The sequence below is a fragment of the Uloborus diversus genome, chromosome 2 (genome assembly GCF_026930045.1).
Source record: "Uloborus diversus isolate 005 chromosome 2, Udiv.v.3.1, whole genome shotgun sequence".
Taxonomy (NCBI): domain Eukaryota; kingdom Metazoa; phylum Arthropoda; class Arachnida; order Araneae; family Uloboridae; genus Uloborus; species Uloborus diversus.
Genome location: NC_072732.1, coordinates 53,968,979 through 53,985,805, shown reverse-complemented (window position 1 = coordinate 53,985,805; position 16,827 = coordinate 53,968,979). Strand labels below are relative to the sequence as shown.

Genomic DNA, 16,827 nt, shown 5'->3' with positions numbered 1-16,827 from the left:
CAAAGTATAATTCAGTCCTTTGTACAGTTCAAAGTACAGTTCCAAGCAATATATAAAATCAACCACAATAGAAGATATGTCATTATTAAGAGCGCAGAAGAAAATATCGCAGAAGAGACTTGATCCTGTTTTAAAAGGTATTGCGAAGAGAAAACTCTTCTGACTGATTATCAATCAAAAACAAGAAGTTTGAAGAAGCAACTCTGGTTTGCGGACTGGGACCCGCAAGAGGGCGCCAACCTTAGCCTCTAAAGGGCGCAAAAAAAAAAAAAAAAAAAAAAGGTGCAAAAGAAAGCTGCTAAAAATGAAAATTTAAAAAATAAATTCATTAATTGAAAAAAAAAAAGAAGACGAAAAAAAAAGATTGTTCGCAGGTTTACGAGTTTAAAGAAAAGAAGAAAAGAAAAAAAACCAGGTGAAGTAGAACAAGTTTGGGAGCGCAAAAAAAAAAAAAGTTGCACCATAAAAATAATTAAATGAATAAATAAATGAAAGGTGTTCACACTTGAGGGCGCATTGGCACGCGGGCCGATGGGCGGGCCAGTCCGCCCCTGGTTTGAACATACAAGATTCGTATCGTGAGGCAAAATTAAGAAATGTCCCCTCCCCCCCCCTCGCGTCACCAGTATTCAAAAAGTACACACCCGTAGCTGGTGTTAGTGTTATAAAGGGTATTTCATTCTTAATGCAATGAGCATATGGTTGCTAATTATGAGCTTAACCTGGGGTAGTTAGAAATGATACAAGCAGATAAATTCAAACATTTTATTTCTTACACGTCGATATTTATAATTAACTTGAGTAAGAAGAAACACTTTGAATGGGGAATAAAAGTTTGCACACTATTTCATTCGCTGGGCCTTTTTTAGAAAGCGTTTTTTGGTTTTAATCTTGTAAAAATCTCCGAAAGCTAATCCGATATTAGTTTTGCAATTTAATGTTTCAAATAAAAAAGTAATTATTCTAAATAATTCTCCACAGTAAACTGCTTTTAGACTTTTTTGGTCATCAGTTATTAAATTTATCTTTTTCCGGAACGTGAAGTTAACCGACCGGGACACAGGGATTTCGTCTGAAAACCGGGACTGTCCTGCTCAAACCGGGACGTCTGGCAAGCCTGTTATACGTATAAGTAATGACCATGGAATGGCCTTCAAAAGTTCAGCTTCAATTTTTTTCATACTGAGGGTAAAAGACGTCCTCAGCCCTTTTCTCTGAGCTTTCAAGGTAGTTAAATCCATCTTCTTATATAAGTTCCAAGCACCCGTCCTGTCACGGACGCCAAATTATGATGAATACAAACTGAAATTCCAACGATGAATTACTTTATCAGGACTGCATTAATCAATGCGGGGTGCTGGAATCCAATAAGATCACCTTTTCTTCATAAAAAGACATTTATTTCACCAAAACTACAAGTAAACTACAGAGCCAAAAATATCTATGCTTTACAGCACCTTTTTCAAACTCCTACTAATTTCAATTTTAATGTGTTCTGACAATTTCTCGTGCATCACAATTATCATTCACTGGGAACTCTCTTCACTTCAGTTCCCAACACACACATTAGATTTTTACTTTTTCCCCTCATTCAGACAGATTCGTCTCATCTGGACGTTTGAAAATTCCATACAATCCGTGGTTGGACAGTATCTGAATGAGGAGGAAAAGTAAAAATATTGTAATCCGCTCAATTGAATGAGACTCTGCTTAATTTGGAGGCTAACATACATCTGCAAAAGCTGACTTCCCCAAAAACTAATAGATGAGTCCATTTCCGCCGCTTTCCTATAAATTATTTGAATTGCGAGTAACTATCATCTTGCTTTCGACGAGCTCAACCGGTTGGTTTATCACGTGACAGCTAATGACGTTAGCGCATGCTAAAAGCATTGGAACTGATGTCATTATTTGTCATGTGATTGATGGACCGGTAAGCTACCGGACCATCAACGAAAGAAACCGTAGTCTTATCGTTAATCCGATATTGAGATCAAAGACCGAACTTGACAACTTGTGCTGACTTTGGTGTTGACTTCGATAACGTTTAGGCTTCTTTACGATAAGTACGATATTGGGTAAGGCTATGGTCCGATTAACTTAAGTTTCACTCTGTGGCAGATGTTGATATGCCATGCATTAAAATATTTAGTGTTTTAAATTCGGCAGCAATAATTACATTTGACATTTGATGCGCGCACGAAAATTTCACACTATACAGTTGTATTTTTCAGAATTAAAAATAAAGAAATTTGTTGTGACATTGAATCGTTGAGTATTTGTTACTTGATAGTTATTCCGAGATGACAACTATTCGTAAGAAGTTGGTCGTTGTTGGTGATGGTGCATGTGGCAAAACATGTTTGTTGATTGTTTTTACCAAAGACCGTTTTCCAGAAACCTATATACCAACTGTGTTCGAGAACTATGTGGCCAGTATGGAAATTGGTGGTAGGTTTGTGGAAATTGCCTTATGGGATACAGCAGGTCAGGAAGATTACGACCGATTGCGCCCTTTGTCATATCCAGACACCGATGTCGTACTTATATGTTTTGGAATAGATGATCCGGACAGCTTGGCGAATGTAACGGAAAAGTGGTACCCTGAAGTGCGCCACTTCTGTCCAAATGTGCCGATACTCTTGGTTGGAAACAAAAAAGACCTGAGATGCGATGAAGGCACAATTCATGAACTTGCCTCCCTGAATCAAGAACCTGTCTCCGTAGAAAAAGCGTATTATGTTGCTCAAGCAATTAATGCCTATGGCTACATCGAGTGCTCTGCTAAATATAAAGACGGAGTAACCCAAGTATTCGAGGTAGCTGTTAGAGCAGCTTTGGAAAAGCGAAAGAAAAGAGTTTGCGTTTTGCAATGACATGTTCGTGTTTTTCGCGGAACTATTGTTATACTCAATAACCGTTTACTTTTTTGGTTGTTAAATTGTTCTTATCTCTTATATATTATGTTTATTCAAAATCTACTTAATCAGCTAGGTTGGTTTTCAATTTTTAAAAACATTTTACCTAGAAAAAAACTGTCAATTACTGACGGCAGTATAAGACAAATATTTTTTGTTTGTCTTGAGAATTTTTTATATTAAATCAATTTAAAATGAATAAAGTGTGTTTAACATGTGAAATACTGTTTTTTCCTATGTTATGATAATATTGAAGGCCGAATTAAGCGTCATGCCGCTGGTAGAATGACTTGAAATTTACCACCTTCCCTTTCTTTAAAAGAAGATACTGCTTCTTTTCCCTAGTGCATCAAAGCTACATGGGGCAGACAAATTTTTACAATTTTAACCAACTATTGTCATTTTGATAGTAGGAGTTAGGCACGACAGCAGAATTTTGGGCAACCATCCTTTTATTGTAGCAAAATCAGCAAGGAGGTTCGTATGTCGCACAGAACCTTAGGATATGTACTCTTTGGGCACTCATGGTACATTTCGTTGGAAATCATGTTTCCTCGATGAGGATCATTGTATGGAGGGGAAATGTCTTTGGCGGTCTGCAATGGAAATGCCTATAATGCCTGTTTTATCTGACAAATAACATGGTGTCATCAACGTCTTCTTTTCTAAAGAAATGTATGAACATTCGGCATCTTTTTAATACACCCCCCCCCTTATGTCATCTCCCAGTTTTCAGGCCCACAAGACTTTTAGCCAAGTAAAAAAACTTTTGAAAATCTACGCGAATTTTCTCTGAGAAGAACAGATTTATTTTATAATCATTCTAGAACTTGAAGCCCCCTCGAAACTGAATTCGAATATGGAGTCTAATATTTTTTCACATCATTCCTATGTCATTCTAAATACAACCCATTGGTTTTTTTCAAAATGTTAACGGATCTTCTTTTTGAAATAAGTCAGAAAACAAAGAGACAGAGAAATAACAAGCCACAAAAGTCATCGTACACTCAACTATTTCCGAATAAATTCATGATTAAAATTATCATATGCCGTTTTATTAATATTTTTGCATTGTGTTGACCCTTATAAGTCATTTGGCTTTAATTTTTTGTTTATTTATTCCTTAATATTGTCTTTATTGCTATAAAATCGCTGGTATTCGAAAAAAACCGCAAACACCATTCAAAATCCGGAATTTGTTTCCCACAGTAGTGGTAAATTGGTTTGAAATGACTCTAAATTAGTTAATTTATTTGTTTGTATAGTAGAGTGCTTGATAAAATGCTTTAAACAAAGGAATCGGACCGAAAACAAGGTAAGAAAAGGTCAACCGACAAAGTTGACAAAACGTGATCGGAGATTTAAAGTTGAAAAAATTATGAAAAATACACATTTGAGTGCTGTAAAAGTTTCTACAGAGTTAAAAGAAAAATTTTACGTTTAATTTTCACCTAAAATTTTTCGCCAAGTTCTCTGATTAGCTGGATTAAATGGGGCCTCTTCCCGCAGAAATTTTCTTGCTCGCGCGAAAAACAGAAAGCTTACACTTTTCGTCGCAAAATCAAGGATAAATAAGCTCAAAACGTTTTAGAATTACGTCTTACTTACAAATAAAAATGAATTCATTATTTTTGGTTAAATTTTTGCATATTTGTAAGTAGAAGAAAAAATTAGGAACTTAATCTTAAGAACTTAGTTGGATCAGTTAATCATGACGGTGGAGGTGTTCTAGTGTGAGGGTGAATATCAGCATCAGGCCATCAGGACTTGGTAGTTTGGAATTTTTTGATGAAATAATGAATCATGCTGTTCCTTTAAATATTTTAAAAACCAATTTTGAACTCTTAGCCAAAAATTTGGTTATTGGAAACAACTTTGTTTTTTTTTTATTTATTTATTTTTTTTTTTAAATCAAGATAACGATATGAAGCACACGGTTTTCAACGTTTGCATCTAGTGCCTCAAAAATTGTCCTAAAATTTAGAAAATACCCCTTCAATCTCCAGATTTGAACTTAATGTAACGTATTTGGAGATATCTATAGGCTAGATTACGAAAATACGGCTTTAAAACGAAAATAGATCTAGAAACAGTAAGACTCGAAGTGTGGTTGAACACTTACTCTGAAATTACGCAAAAAAAAAGAAAGAAAAATAATGAAATCTATTCCCAGACGTTTAAAAGTTGTTATGAATACTGTATGATATTCTACTAATTAATAACTTAATAAAAAGTTAGATTATTCAATAATATATAGACATTTTATAAAGTGTACAAAGACTTCTGTGACATAAAATTTCAGGCACTTTTTGGTTTTTGATTTTTTTAAAAATTAAGTTTTAATATTTTTTAAAAACTTTTCATGTAGTTTTGTTAAAAATTGATCATAGACCTTATAATTAAATACCTATTCCGAAATATTAATTCTAACCAATGGATTGGGGCCTATTTCGTTGAAAATCGTCGGTGTACGAAGACTTTTGGGAGCCACTGTATGATAATTTTAATCATGAATTTATTCGAAAATATTTGAGTGTATGATGACTTTTGTGGAGTATAATTTCTCTGTCTCTTCGCTTTTCGACCCATTTCAAAAATAATATGCGTCAATATTTTGAAAAAACTACAGAGTTTTATTTAGAATGACATAGGAATGATGTGAAAAAATATTGGACTTTATATTTGAGTTCAGTTTCTTGTTATTTTGGTTTTACTAAAAAATTTCAAAGTGTACGAACACTTTTGGCAGCCACTGTATTTATATTTCTTATCTCGGAAAGAGCTCTAACGATTTGGATGAAATTTTGGATTTAATTGTAGTTTTGCATTCCAAGTCCATCTACATCAGTGTTTTTCTGTAAAAACGCGATTTTTTTAACAAAAAAAGTTTTTTAATATAAAATCTAATTAAGTTAAGCCTTGGAAAAAAAAAACTGAATTGACACATCAGGCAGAGAATTTGCAAGTATAACAATGAAAATTTGTCTCTTCTCGCTTTAAAAATTTAAACTTGCTTAGGGTTGCTAGGCTTGGCTGATGTTAGCCACTTTGGCTAATTTCAATGATACTTGGCTAAAAACAAATTCAAAGGCATTATATAGGTCGATGTAAGGCTTTTTTTTTTTTTTCAGCAAAACTATTGCTTGACCGTCTTATTTTATTTTATTTACGAATTTTCTTTTTTACACTTCAAATAGTTTTATACGGTTTTTTGAGCAGTCACGATTGCTTATTGCTTTCATTTGACTGTTTTGAGGTCCTATTATTTTATTTTCCCGCCAGCACCCTCTGCAACATCACCGTCGACCGGCCGCCTCACGATGCTGCTCCTCTAGCGAAAACCGTCTCGAGGTTGCGTCAATGTCCTACACTTGCACGCATACATACACGCACACACACACACACACACACACACACACACACACACACACACACAAAAACACACATATGCCTACACAAACACATATACACACGCATACATACAGACACCTACACATACACACACAACTACCCACACACACACAAACACTCATACACACAACTACCCACACACTCATACCTGCACACAGAAAAAAACACACATGCCTATACACATTCCCATACCTCCTTACACACAAGCACACATACACCCCCTCCCACACACACATAAACACACACGCCTACATACACACACACACACACTCGTGATTGCGAAAAACATAATTTGAATTCAAGAGGTCAAAATTCAAATTATTATCTTACTACTATTATATATGCGGAAGTTTGTCTGTATGGATATTTGTTACTCTTTCACGCAAAAACTACTGAATGGATTTTGATGAAACTTTACAATAATATAACTTATTCATCAAAATAACACATAGGGTACTTTTCGTCCCGTTATGGGGGGCAAAACCCCCTTAGGGGGGCAATAAAACACAATTTTCGTATAAATTCTCTAATATGGGAATGAAAAAATACTTGCACATATTAACATAATATGTCCATCGAAAGCTCTGGTTTTTCTGCTGAAGATGGCACCTGTTCGAAATTTCTAAGTAGAATAAAAAACGAGTTATGAGCTTTTTAGTTCCATGTTCGAAGGCTTTCCTTAACTCAATACAATATTTAGTGTATCATCTCAACTGCCTGTCGATAGCGACTATTGTTGTATTGTTGACTATCTTTGCTTTTCGTGACTGTTCAAGGTTTTTCTCAAGTCAAATCTTGAAGTAGGATTTTTGCACAAGATTGGCAAATAATATATGGATTTGGCTGATTATTTTCCATTTTAATGCAACTTTGAGGCAATTAATGTTTTTTTTTTTTAATTCATTTGTATTGACTGGGTATTTAGTCAATCAGCTGGAATCTAGCCAAACTTTTTTTGTGGAATCATTTCAATAGCTAAGGCACTTGGCATTTTTTTCAACTGTCGCTGTTTTTGAAGCTAAAGACTACGCAATACTGTTTTTCGATTTTCACATGGAACCAAATATCGCCATTTCTTTAATATTTGTTTCTTTAAATTTGTTAACACGTAAAATAATTCGCCAACTAAATTAAGCAAATCCAAAAACAGCGCAAAAACTTCCATTACTTTGTCTTTGCACACAATTTCAAACAATTGCCAAATTTTTACTGTTTATTGGAAACATTTCGGGTAGCATCATTTTATAATCACCAGAAGTATCTCTGTATTTCGCGACTCTATCTCTTCGATGAAAATTTGTAACATAGTTTTACAAAGTAGGGAGGAGGAGCCTCATTTAAGGTATCCCAAAACGATTAATGCAAATTTAATAACATTTTAAATCGCAGTAAGGGATTACGGGCCGCTACACTTCTTAAAAGTTTGTACTTCAATAGCAATATAGAAAAGGTTTTAGACTATGTTAAAAAAGAAAAAAAAAGATAAATCTTTTTAAACAAGTGAAGTTTAATTTTATATTTTGGAAATTCTTCAAATTTGTACGTGCTTAAATATCGTTTTTTCGTTTCTAAAAGAGTACTATTTTGTTCTTCATACTTATTGCCATTTTACTTTTATGGGTAAGGAAGAAGCTCTATTTTTTCACGTCAAAGCGGTGTGTTTTGAGTTATTTCAGTTACAGCAGAGAATGAATAAAAGTAGCAATTGTTTCTCATAATTATTACAGACCCAGGCAACGCCGGTTATTTTTGCTACTTACAATTATCTGGTAACTAAATAAAGTTATGAAATAGAGTCTGCCCTTACCCCCCAGTTACCGTCGAAGAAAGATTTATTTTTCGCCAGAAACGGCCAAATACATGCAAAACATTTTCTTTACAGCATCTTCTGTTCGGAATTAAAAATCATATCTTATGAATACAGATTAACCAAACATTTTACGCAGTTTCATAAACTTGGCAAGTCTCTGCCGAATGTATGGTACTGTGGTCCTTTGGTGATAAATAATGGATTAGGATTTAATATTTTACATTTTAACGTTGCTTTTAATTGCAAGAAATATAAAAGGAAACTAAACAAAATGACATTTTTAAAACTTATTTGATAGGCAGAGTTATGATAACGTGTTCGGGACGAGTGTTCAAAAATTTTGGTGCTACAGCCATGACAAAAGTTACATTAAAATGTAAAAATTACGCCAAATTAATTTTGGTAAAAAGATCATTAAGTACTATGAGGTATTGAAGTTAAAATTAATCCGCCAAATTAGTGAAACAACTCTTAAGAGCCATTGTCTGTAAGGATCAGGCAGGTTGTGATTGTTGGGATTTTTAATTTTCTTTATTTTCACATAGGTTGTTCCTTATCATGAATGTAATGTAAATCCGAAATTTGAGCTTTGTCTGACTCACCGTTTTTGAGAAAACAATTTTTTTTGTTTAGGGGGCGTGGCACATTTTTGCTAGTTTTTCAAATTTGCAGATTTTAATGTGCTTGTTGCTTGAAGCGTCCTTATAATGACATGGATTTTTTAATTCCATATTACTATATGGTCTTGTTAGATACTGTTACAGCTGCCAAATCGGTGACACTACGAGGGCGACGCCCACAAACTCCGTTTAAAAATGACCGAAAATGAATTTTTTTCTATATTCAAGGCCAATTTTCTCGAATCGCCTTCATGATGACACCAACATTTTTAGATCATTTTCTAGCCACACTTACATACATCAAAAATATGTATCAAAATCGGTGTCACTATAAGGGCGCCAGAAGATATTGGAACTTTTATTCGATAAATTTCACAAAAACACAAATATTTAACACTCCGTCGGGCGCAACTGATCTATTAGGCACACCTCGAATTCCTTAGTTAGCCATGCGCCCTCAATAGTTTATAGAAAAATGTATATTCATTTTCTCAAATAACCTTGTTACATTCGAAAATCATGAAAAACTTTTATTTCCCTTCTTTGGTGTTTGTAGTTGACATTTTTTTCGTAAGAAAATGTGAACATGCTTAGAAAAGATCAGTAGATCAAAGTGTGCTTCCCAGGCTCAATGCGCCCGATCATGTTCTACAACATATTGCGCCCGACGGAGTGTTAAAATCTAACTACAACTGTCGCCCTCATAGCAGAGATCTGATACTAAATTCGGTTGATAACCAACATGTTTTCTAACATTTGCACGAAAAAAAATCGGTGTCACTCCTATTATTTTTGGAAATATGATCTTTCGAAGTTAGTACGTTATGGCGTTTTTTTTAATATTTATTTATTTAATCTTTTCACCCCCAGATAGTTTTTTGAACATATTTATTTTTAATTTAATACAAAAAAGTGTATCTTTTAACATAAATAGCTTTGGGCAGTAAGTGCGTCTTTTTCTTGAATAGAAAATGCCCGTTTTGATATAGGTACAGGCGGATGTATTGTGCATAATATGTCTAGATTATCATAGCAATACTCATCTTGCTTTTTCGGCCAAACAAATCTATTTACTCCAATTGTTCTTGACATACATTTGACCTCAACTTTCAAATGGATTTTATACGACAGATGTATAGAGAGAAGCTCTTACAAACATCTTATATAAATGCTTCAAATTTTCAACTAATAAATACTCCTACATTGCCACAAGTTCAATTTAATGAAATTGGATGGGCCCTATCTTTACGAGCTCAGTTCAAGTTCACTTCAAAGCAGAAGCAGTATTTATAAGAACAATTTACGATTGGTGAAAATACTGGGAAAAAACAACATCCCTGTCAAGTTGCACACTTAATAAGAAATGCAGTTCGTAACGGGGAAAAAACTGTTCGTTGCTTCAGAATATTGTACTATGAACCAAATCCTATCCCTTTTTTTTTTCGATGGAAGAAACAAAAAAAAAAACGAATGCTTTCTCAATGCATCAAATGAGAATATTGAAGAAAGCGAACATTCAGAATCTGAAACTGAATTTGAGGTAACGTAGACCAAAACGAAGAAAACATTAAGAATTAAATCAACCAATTTTAGAAAGGCGGTCATCTTTTATTGAAAACTGCTAATTTTGTAGCACTAAAGCATGGGAAAACATGGTATTCCAGAAAAATAGTAGAAGTTGACCATTTGCAAGTTTAGGTCAAATGCCTGTCAAGAACAATTGGAATAAATAAATTTGTTTGGCCGGAAAAACAAGACGAGTATTGGTATAATAATCTAGACATGTTATGCACAATAAATCCACCTGGTACTTATATCAAAACCGGCATTTTCTATTCAAGAAAAATACTCTCTTGCTGCCCAAAGCTGTTTATGTTATAAGGTACACTTCTTTGTATTAAATTAAAAATAAATATGTTCAAAAAAAAATCTGGGTGTGAAAATATTAAATAAATAAATGTAAAAAAAAACGCCATAACGTACTAACTTGGAACGATTATATTTCCAAAAATAATAGGAGTGACACCGATTTTTTTTGTGCAAATGTTAGACAAACATGTTGGTTATCAACCTAATGTAGTATCAGATCTCTGCTGTGAGGGCGACAGTTGTGATTAGATTCTAAATATTTCTGTTTTTGTGAAATTTATCGAATAAAAGTTCCAATATCTTCTTTCGTCCTTATATTGACACCGATTTTGATATATATTTTTGATGTATGTAAATGTGGCTAGAAAATGATCTAAAAATGTTAGTATCATCATGAAGGCGATTCGAGAAAATTGGCCTTGAATATAGAAAAAAATTTCATTTTCGGTCATTTTTAATCAGAGTTTGTGGGCGTCGCCCTCGTAGTGTCACCGATTTGACAGCTGTAACAGTATCTAACAAGATCTTATAGTAATATGGAATTAAAAAATCCATGTCATTATAAGGACGCTTCAAGCAACAAGCACATTAAAATCTGCAAATTTGAAAAACCAGCAAAAATGTGCCACGTCCCCTAAACAAAAAAAATTGTTTTCTCAAAAACGGTGAGTCAGACAAAGCTCAAATTTCGGATTTACATTACATTCATGATAAGGAACAACATATGTGAAAATAAAAAAAATTAAAAATGTCAACAATCACAAATGTTCAAAACTGCCTGATTCTTACAGACAATGGCTCTTAAATAACATTAAAACTAATATTAAAACGTAAATTAATCCACCAAATCCATTTTTTATCTGCAGTCTTACCAGGCGACTACTTTAGTACATTGGCGAATTATTTAAAACTTTTATAAAACTTTTAATTTTCTTTTTTTCTTTTTTTTGTGTGTATTTTTAAGGGTTAATGATGCTAATTACGATTTTGGGGATTAATGTCCCTATTATAATGGCGACAATGGAGAATATTGTTCTTTCTTTCTTTTTTTTTGTTTTTGTTTTTTATTTGTTTTATATCCTATGAGACCTGTACTGATGAAAATTTTTGGAAATAATCATAACTGATATCATCAGAGGGAAATGTTATTTGAAAACGCTGATAGAGACTATTCTAATAGAGACTTTTGGGAATTTTTCTCTTTGCGAAATGAGAAGGTTTTTGTGCTATTATCCTCATTTAAATGGGAACTTAAAAAAAAAAACTGTTGTGCTTATTCTGATTTTAATGGTATTTTTACTCTGAACTTTTTCGTATTGTAATCAGGACCGTTTACTTTATTTAAAAACAGTTGATTTCCTTCTGGTGGGGATTTTAAAGGTTTGATGTTCTGACTTTAAAGGGACATTATTAGAATCAGTTTTTGTAGTGATTGTTGACCCTATTTTAGGACGATTTTTACGGTAAGAAGTTATGCATTATACACTAATTTAGACTGCCAGTCTAGCGCTGGATATTATGTATTTGACGGAGGTCGGGATTATAAGGGAACTGTTTCACTTTATTTAAGAATAGTTGACCTCACTTGAATTGGATTTTTTTGGGAATTACCCAAACTGACTTCTTTACAACCAGGGCTGTGGAGTCGGAGTCGGAGTCGGAGTCGAAGAGTCGGAGTCGGACTGATTTTGGCGTAAAGGAGTTGGAGTCGGAGTCGGTAGAAAATATGCCGACTCCGACTCCGACTCCGGTCTACTTTTTTTTCTTTAATTTTCGCTGACTCTCCTGGCATTTTTTGAAAAACTGACTACCAGTTGATTCGATTACATGTATAAAAGCCTACTAATAAGAAAACAACTGTCATTAACAACCAGCTGGCTTGATTGTTCATCGAATTTTCTGTAATAGCCACCTACGCTGTTCCCTAGTTTGCTTGTTTTTCAACATTCTTGAAATAATAGCAACTGTGAGCACGGTTTTCTTACCTAACATTTTATATTTTTTTAATCACTTTAAAACAACAATAATAAATTTTTTTTAAATCACTTTAAAACAACAATAATAACATTTTTTTTACTTCGACCTCAGTTATAAAATTGTAAAAGGAATGTACCCCTTGAGCAAGTTGGAGCCCGTAGTTCGAGAGGTATCTTACGGTGTTCTGTAATTCAACTTAGTGTTGGCGTGCAAAGGCGCAAATCTAAAAGACATGATAAAATATATCTGTCTTTTCAATTTAAGGACAACATCTACAAGCTTGATTCTCAACAAAAGTATGAAATAGAACAAATATCTTGGTTACAACACTCAAATAATTGCAGTTAATCTTAAAATCTTCATTTCAAGATTAATTCTAAAGCAGCCAGTAAAATTAAAATTAAAAATTGAGGGACTAATTATAGGAAAAAGAAAAGCTATTTGTACAAAGCTGTATATTGCCGCATTTTCTGTAAAATTTTCTCCAAGCGTACATGTACCCCATATTTTCCCTCAATACAAGTATAGTGCCTTATTTTCGTTGAAATTTTATAGATGAAATATAATTTCAAATTTATTGGGGATTTTTTTTTTCAGAATTAAAGTATGTGTATTGTTTTTATAAACTTTGAAATATACTTGAGGTGTCACCCACCAGATGGATCTCGGCCGGAGCGGACCGCCCTCGCTCTAGAAAGGTTTTTTGACTTAGCAAAAAAAGCGTTTTTGAAAATCACACGATTTGATCAACATCTATTCGTTAAACATTAATGGGGAGCAAGTTAAACCTTTTCAATTTTTTTTAACAATAGGATGATTATGTGATTTCAATTTTAAAATCGTAATTATTGGAACAATTTGATTTTCAAATTCAATTTCTGACGTTGTATGCTTCTTAATTTTACAAAAAAAATACAGCGCTTAAATTTCATAAGAAACAAATTAATATTTCAATCTATGTATAGAGGTTTTCCTCCCTTCTCATGAGGGGGATAGGGGTTGAATTGAAAAAATAAATAAATAAAAAAGCCGGAGTCGGAGTCGGAGTTGGAGTCGGAGTCGGGTGTTTCGAAACCCCGGAGTCGGAGTCGGGGTCGGAGTCGGCCATTTTCCTTCCGACTCCGCAGCCCTGTTTACAACTCCTGAACGTTTTCGTGATTTATTTTTTGTGAATTTTTGGGTGTCTTCTCAGTTTTGCCGACATTTCATTTACTCCCCTTCTCCTAATTTTCACTTTTAATCATACCTTTTGATACATTTAAGGGGGCAGGCAATTTGAAATGTCGGCGAAACAAGAGACAAACAATTTTTGGTAACTATTTGACCTCTGCCTGTAATGACCATTTACTTGAATCAGTTGAAAAAAACTACATCAACTTGAGCGAAGCCGCGGGTAAAAGCTAGTTATTATTATTTTTTTTTAATCATGCATCTAAATTTTATTTCGGAAAAACATATGTCTTGAGACTGAATGTTTTGTTGTTGTAATTTGTTGGAGTGGTTTGTGGATCATCGGTTTTTATGGATAGCATGCTGTATGCAGCATTTTCTGGCGTAAAGTGACCAACTACTCTAAAAATGCTTATTTCAAATGAAAATCTCGATTGGGATAAAATCGTGAATCGCAACTCTTTAGATAAATGACGGGAAAATTGCATAGTGGAAACAAAAATGTAACAGATAGTTTAAAGCAAAATGTTGATTTAATTGCATTCAGAATCTTCTTTGTTTGGTACTTTAATGTTAAAGACGGTCGCGGCGCATTTTCAATCCAATTTTTCATATTTATTGTCGTCATGTTTGGTCTTAGAAACTACATTTTTGTCAATACCGTGCGTTAAATATTTATACGCTATACGCAACCAGCTCAGAGATTCCCTTGGTGGATGTCTGTGGGAGAGAGGAGGCCTATATTTAGTAGTAGCCTTCTTATAGCTGAAATGATTATAATGCTGATGAAGTGCTTGCATGTATATCTCTCGTTTCTCGGAAGCATATCCAACGACTGGCGAGAGCCTTAATATTTCGTTAACGTGATGCTTTTCAAGTATATTTGAAAAAATATCGAACCTTAGGAAAAAAACAAGCTGACAAAAAATAATTCTTTTAAAGCCGAGCGAGGCTCGGTCGTCCAGGTAATTTTAAATAAATTATACAATTACTCAAGTACATTCGGGGCAAAGTGAAATACTTTGTTTCATTTACTCACTCAATCATTTAATATATCACTTGCGTTTTCATTTATTAATTTATTCATTTACATTCCTTCATTTAGTAATTCCCTTACATATTTATTCATTCATTCACTTATTTTATTATTCATTCATTCTTTTACTCGTTTATTTATTTTTCCTTATAGAATTATTGGTTTATTCGTTTGATTTTTTGTTTATTGTTTCATTATCTTTTCATTTATTCATTCAAACTTTTATTTACTGATTCTTTTGATCAAAAATATCTTTTATACTCGAATAGAAAATATTTCATTAGAAAAATATTTTATTTTTCACTTTGCCCCATAAAAAAAAGAAGTGAAAAATTTTCCACTTTTTTTTTTTTTTTTGAAGACTCAAATTCATTGACAAAAATAAAAAATACTGTTTCAACGCAAGTTTTACTACAAAATACAAAGTTCTTTCTTTATGAAATGTAGTTTTCAAAACAAATTTTCGATTTTTTCATTTTGAGAAAACTCAGTCATCTTAACCATTTCACTTTGCCCCACATTCCCCTACATTGTGTTTCATTTGGTCCATACATATTTGGAATCGATTCAAAATTTGGGAATAACTTACCTTACGTATGGAGGGGAACAACAGAGTTGATCTTGGAAAAAGACTAACTTCTCGCTTCCGAAATGTCAACAGATTTGAGATAACACCCAGGCACATGCGGCTCGGGAAGAAAAGTGGAAGCAGTTGAAAGATGCGGGAGAAGTCTCGAACACTAGAGAATGAAAAAAAAAAAAAAAAAAAAAACGCCGCTGTGTAGTGACACCCCCACTGCTGAACCACGTGATGACTCGGACCCTTCGGAAAGGCAGGGTTACGCCACCACAAATCATGGGTGTGTGAAGAAATGACAGCTTTGAGGGCTCTTCTCGGGAAAACCATCGAAAGAAAACTGCCGCACCACTAATCCAATCCTACTTGGTCGAAACAATTTCGAAGTCTATCTTTCTGTTTCATAGAGGAGTATCGGTAGGGACTGTAAATTGTTTGAATACAGTCCTTGAATACTTTTTAAAAATTAAATAGTAGTTGGTTGGTAGGGATTATTTACACAATTTTAACAATGTTTTTGTGTCATTGTTTTATTAGTTACAAAATATCACACTTTATTTATTGAGCAATCACGATTGCTTATTGCTTTCATTTGACTCTTTTGAAGTGCTATGATTGTTTTTCCCACCAGTACCCTCTGCAGCACCACCGTCGACCGGCCGCCTCCCGATGCTGCTCCTCTAGCAAAAACCGTCTCCAGGTTGCGTCCATATCCTACACACACACGCATACATACACGCACGTACACACACATACGCACACACATACACAAACACATACACACACTCAAACACATACACACACATACACACACTCAAACACATACACACACATACAGACACCTACACATACACACACAACTATCCACACACTCATGCCTGCACACAGTCACAAACACATATGCCTACGCACATACACATTCCCCCCACACAAACACTCATACACACAACTACCCACACACTCATACCTGCACGCAGACACAAACACACATACACATACCCCCCCCCCCCCACACGCCTACACACACACACACACACACACACACACACTCGTGATTGCGAAAAACATAATTTGAATTTAAGATGTCAAAATTCAAATTAATTATTTTTTATTTTATTTTTTTTTTCAATTAAACTTTTCCTGTAGTTTAATTGAAAACTACAGGAATACTTAAATATTGTCCTTTCTGACCCAGAAAAGTTATTGTGACCTTTTGAGTGCATTATGAAAAGTTCTTAGTATTTTTAAATAAATTCTGTTATTTTATTAAATATGCATGAGTTACTCACTCTTTATTACTTGACTAGAAAATTACTTCTGTATTCGAACGAAGCTATTGCCTGTTTGGTGATAATTTAATCGTTGAAATTTTTATGTTAAAATTTCATTAAATCCTAACTATAGTGGATGAACCCTAAACTCCAGAAGAAGGCGTTCAT

The 16,827-nt window shown here is 33.9% G+C and overlaps 2 protein-coding genes across 2 annotated transcripts in view; one reads left to right on the top strand and one right to left on the bottom strand.

Annotated features, from left to right (window-relative positions):
- Positions 1 to 15,507, bottom strand: part of LOC129235145 (homeobox protein SMOX-1-like) — a 47,962-nt gene extending 32,455 nt beyond the window's left edge. Inside the window, exon 1 of the mRNA XM_054868836.1 lies at positions 15,401 to 15,507. The gene's annotated coding sequence lies outside the window, so the exon portion shown is untranslated. The remainder of the gene's footprint in view (positions 1 to 15,400) is intronic.
- LOC129216317 (ras-like GTP-binding protein Rho1) lies at positions 2,304 to 2,876 on the top strand. The gene has a single exon (XM_054850528.1). It carries the CDS (start codon positions 2,304 to 2,306, stop codon positions 2,874 to 2,876), a length of 573 nt encoding a protein of 190 aa, XP_054706503.1.
- Positions 15,508 to 16,827: the final 1,320 nt, after the last annotated feature.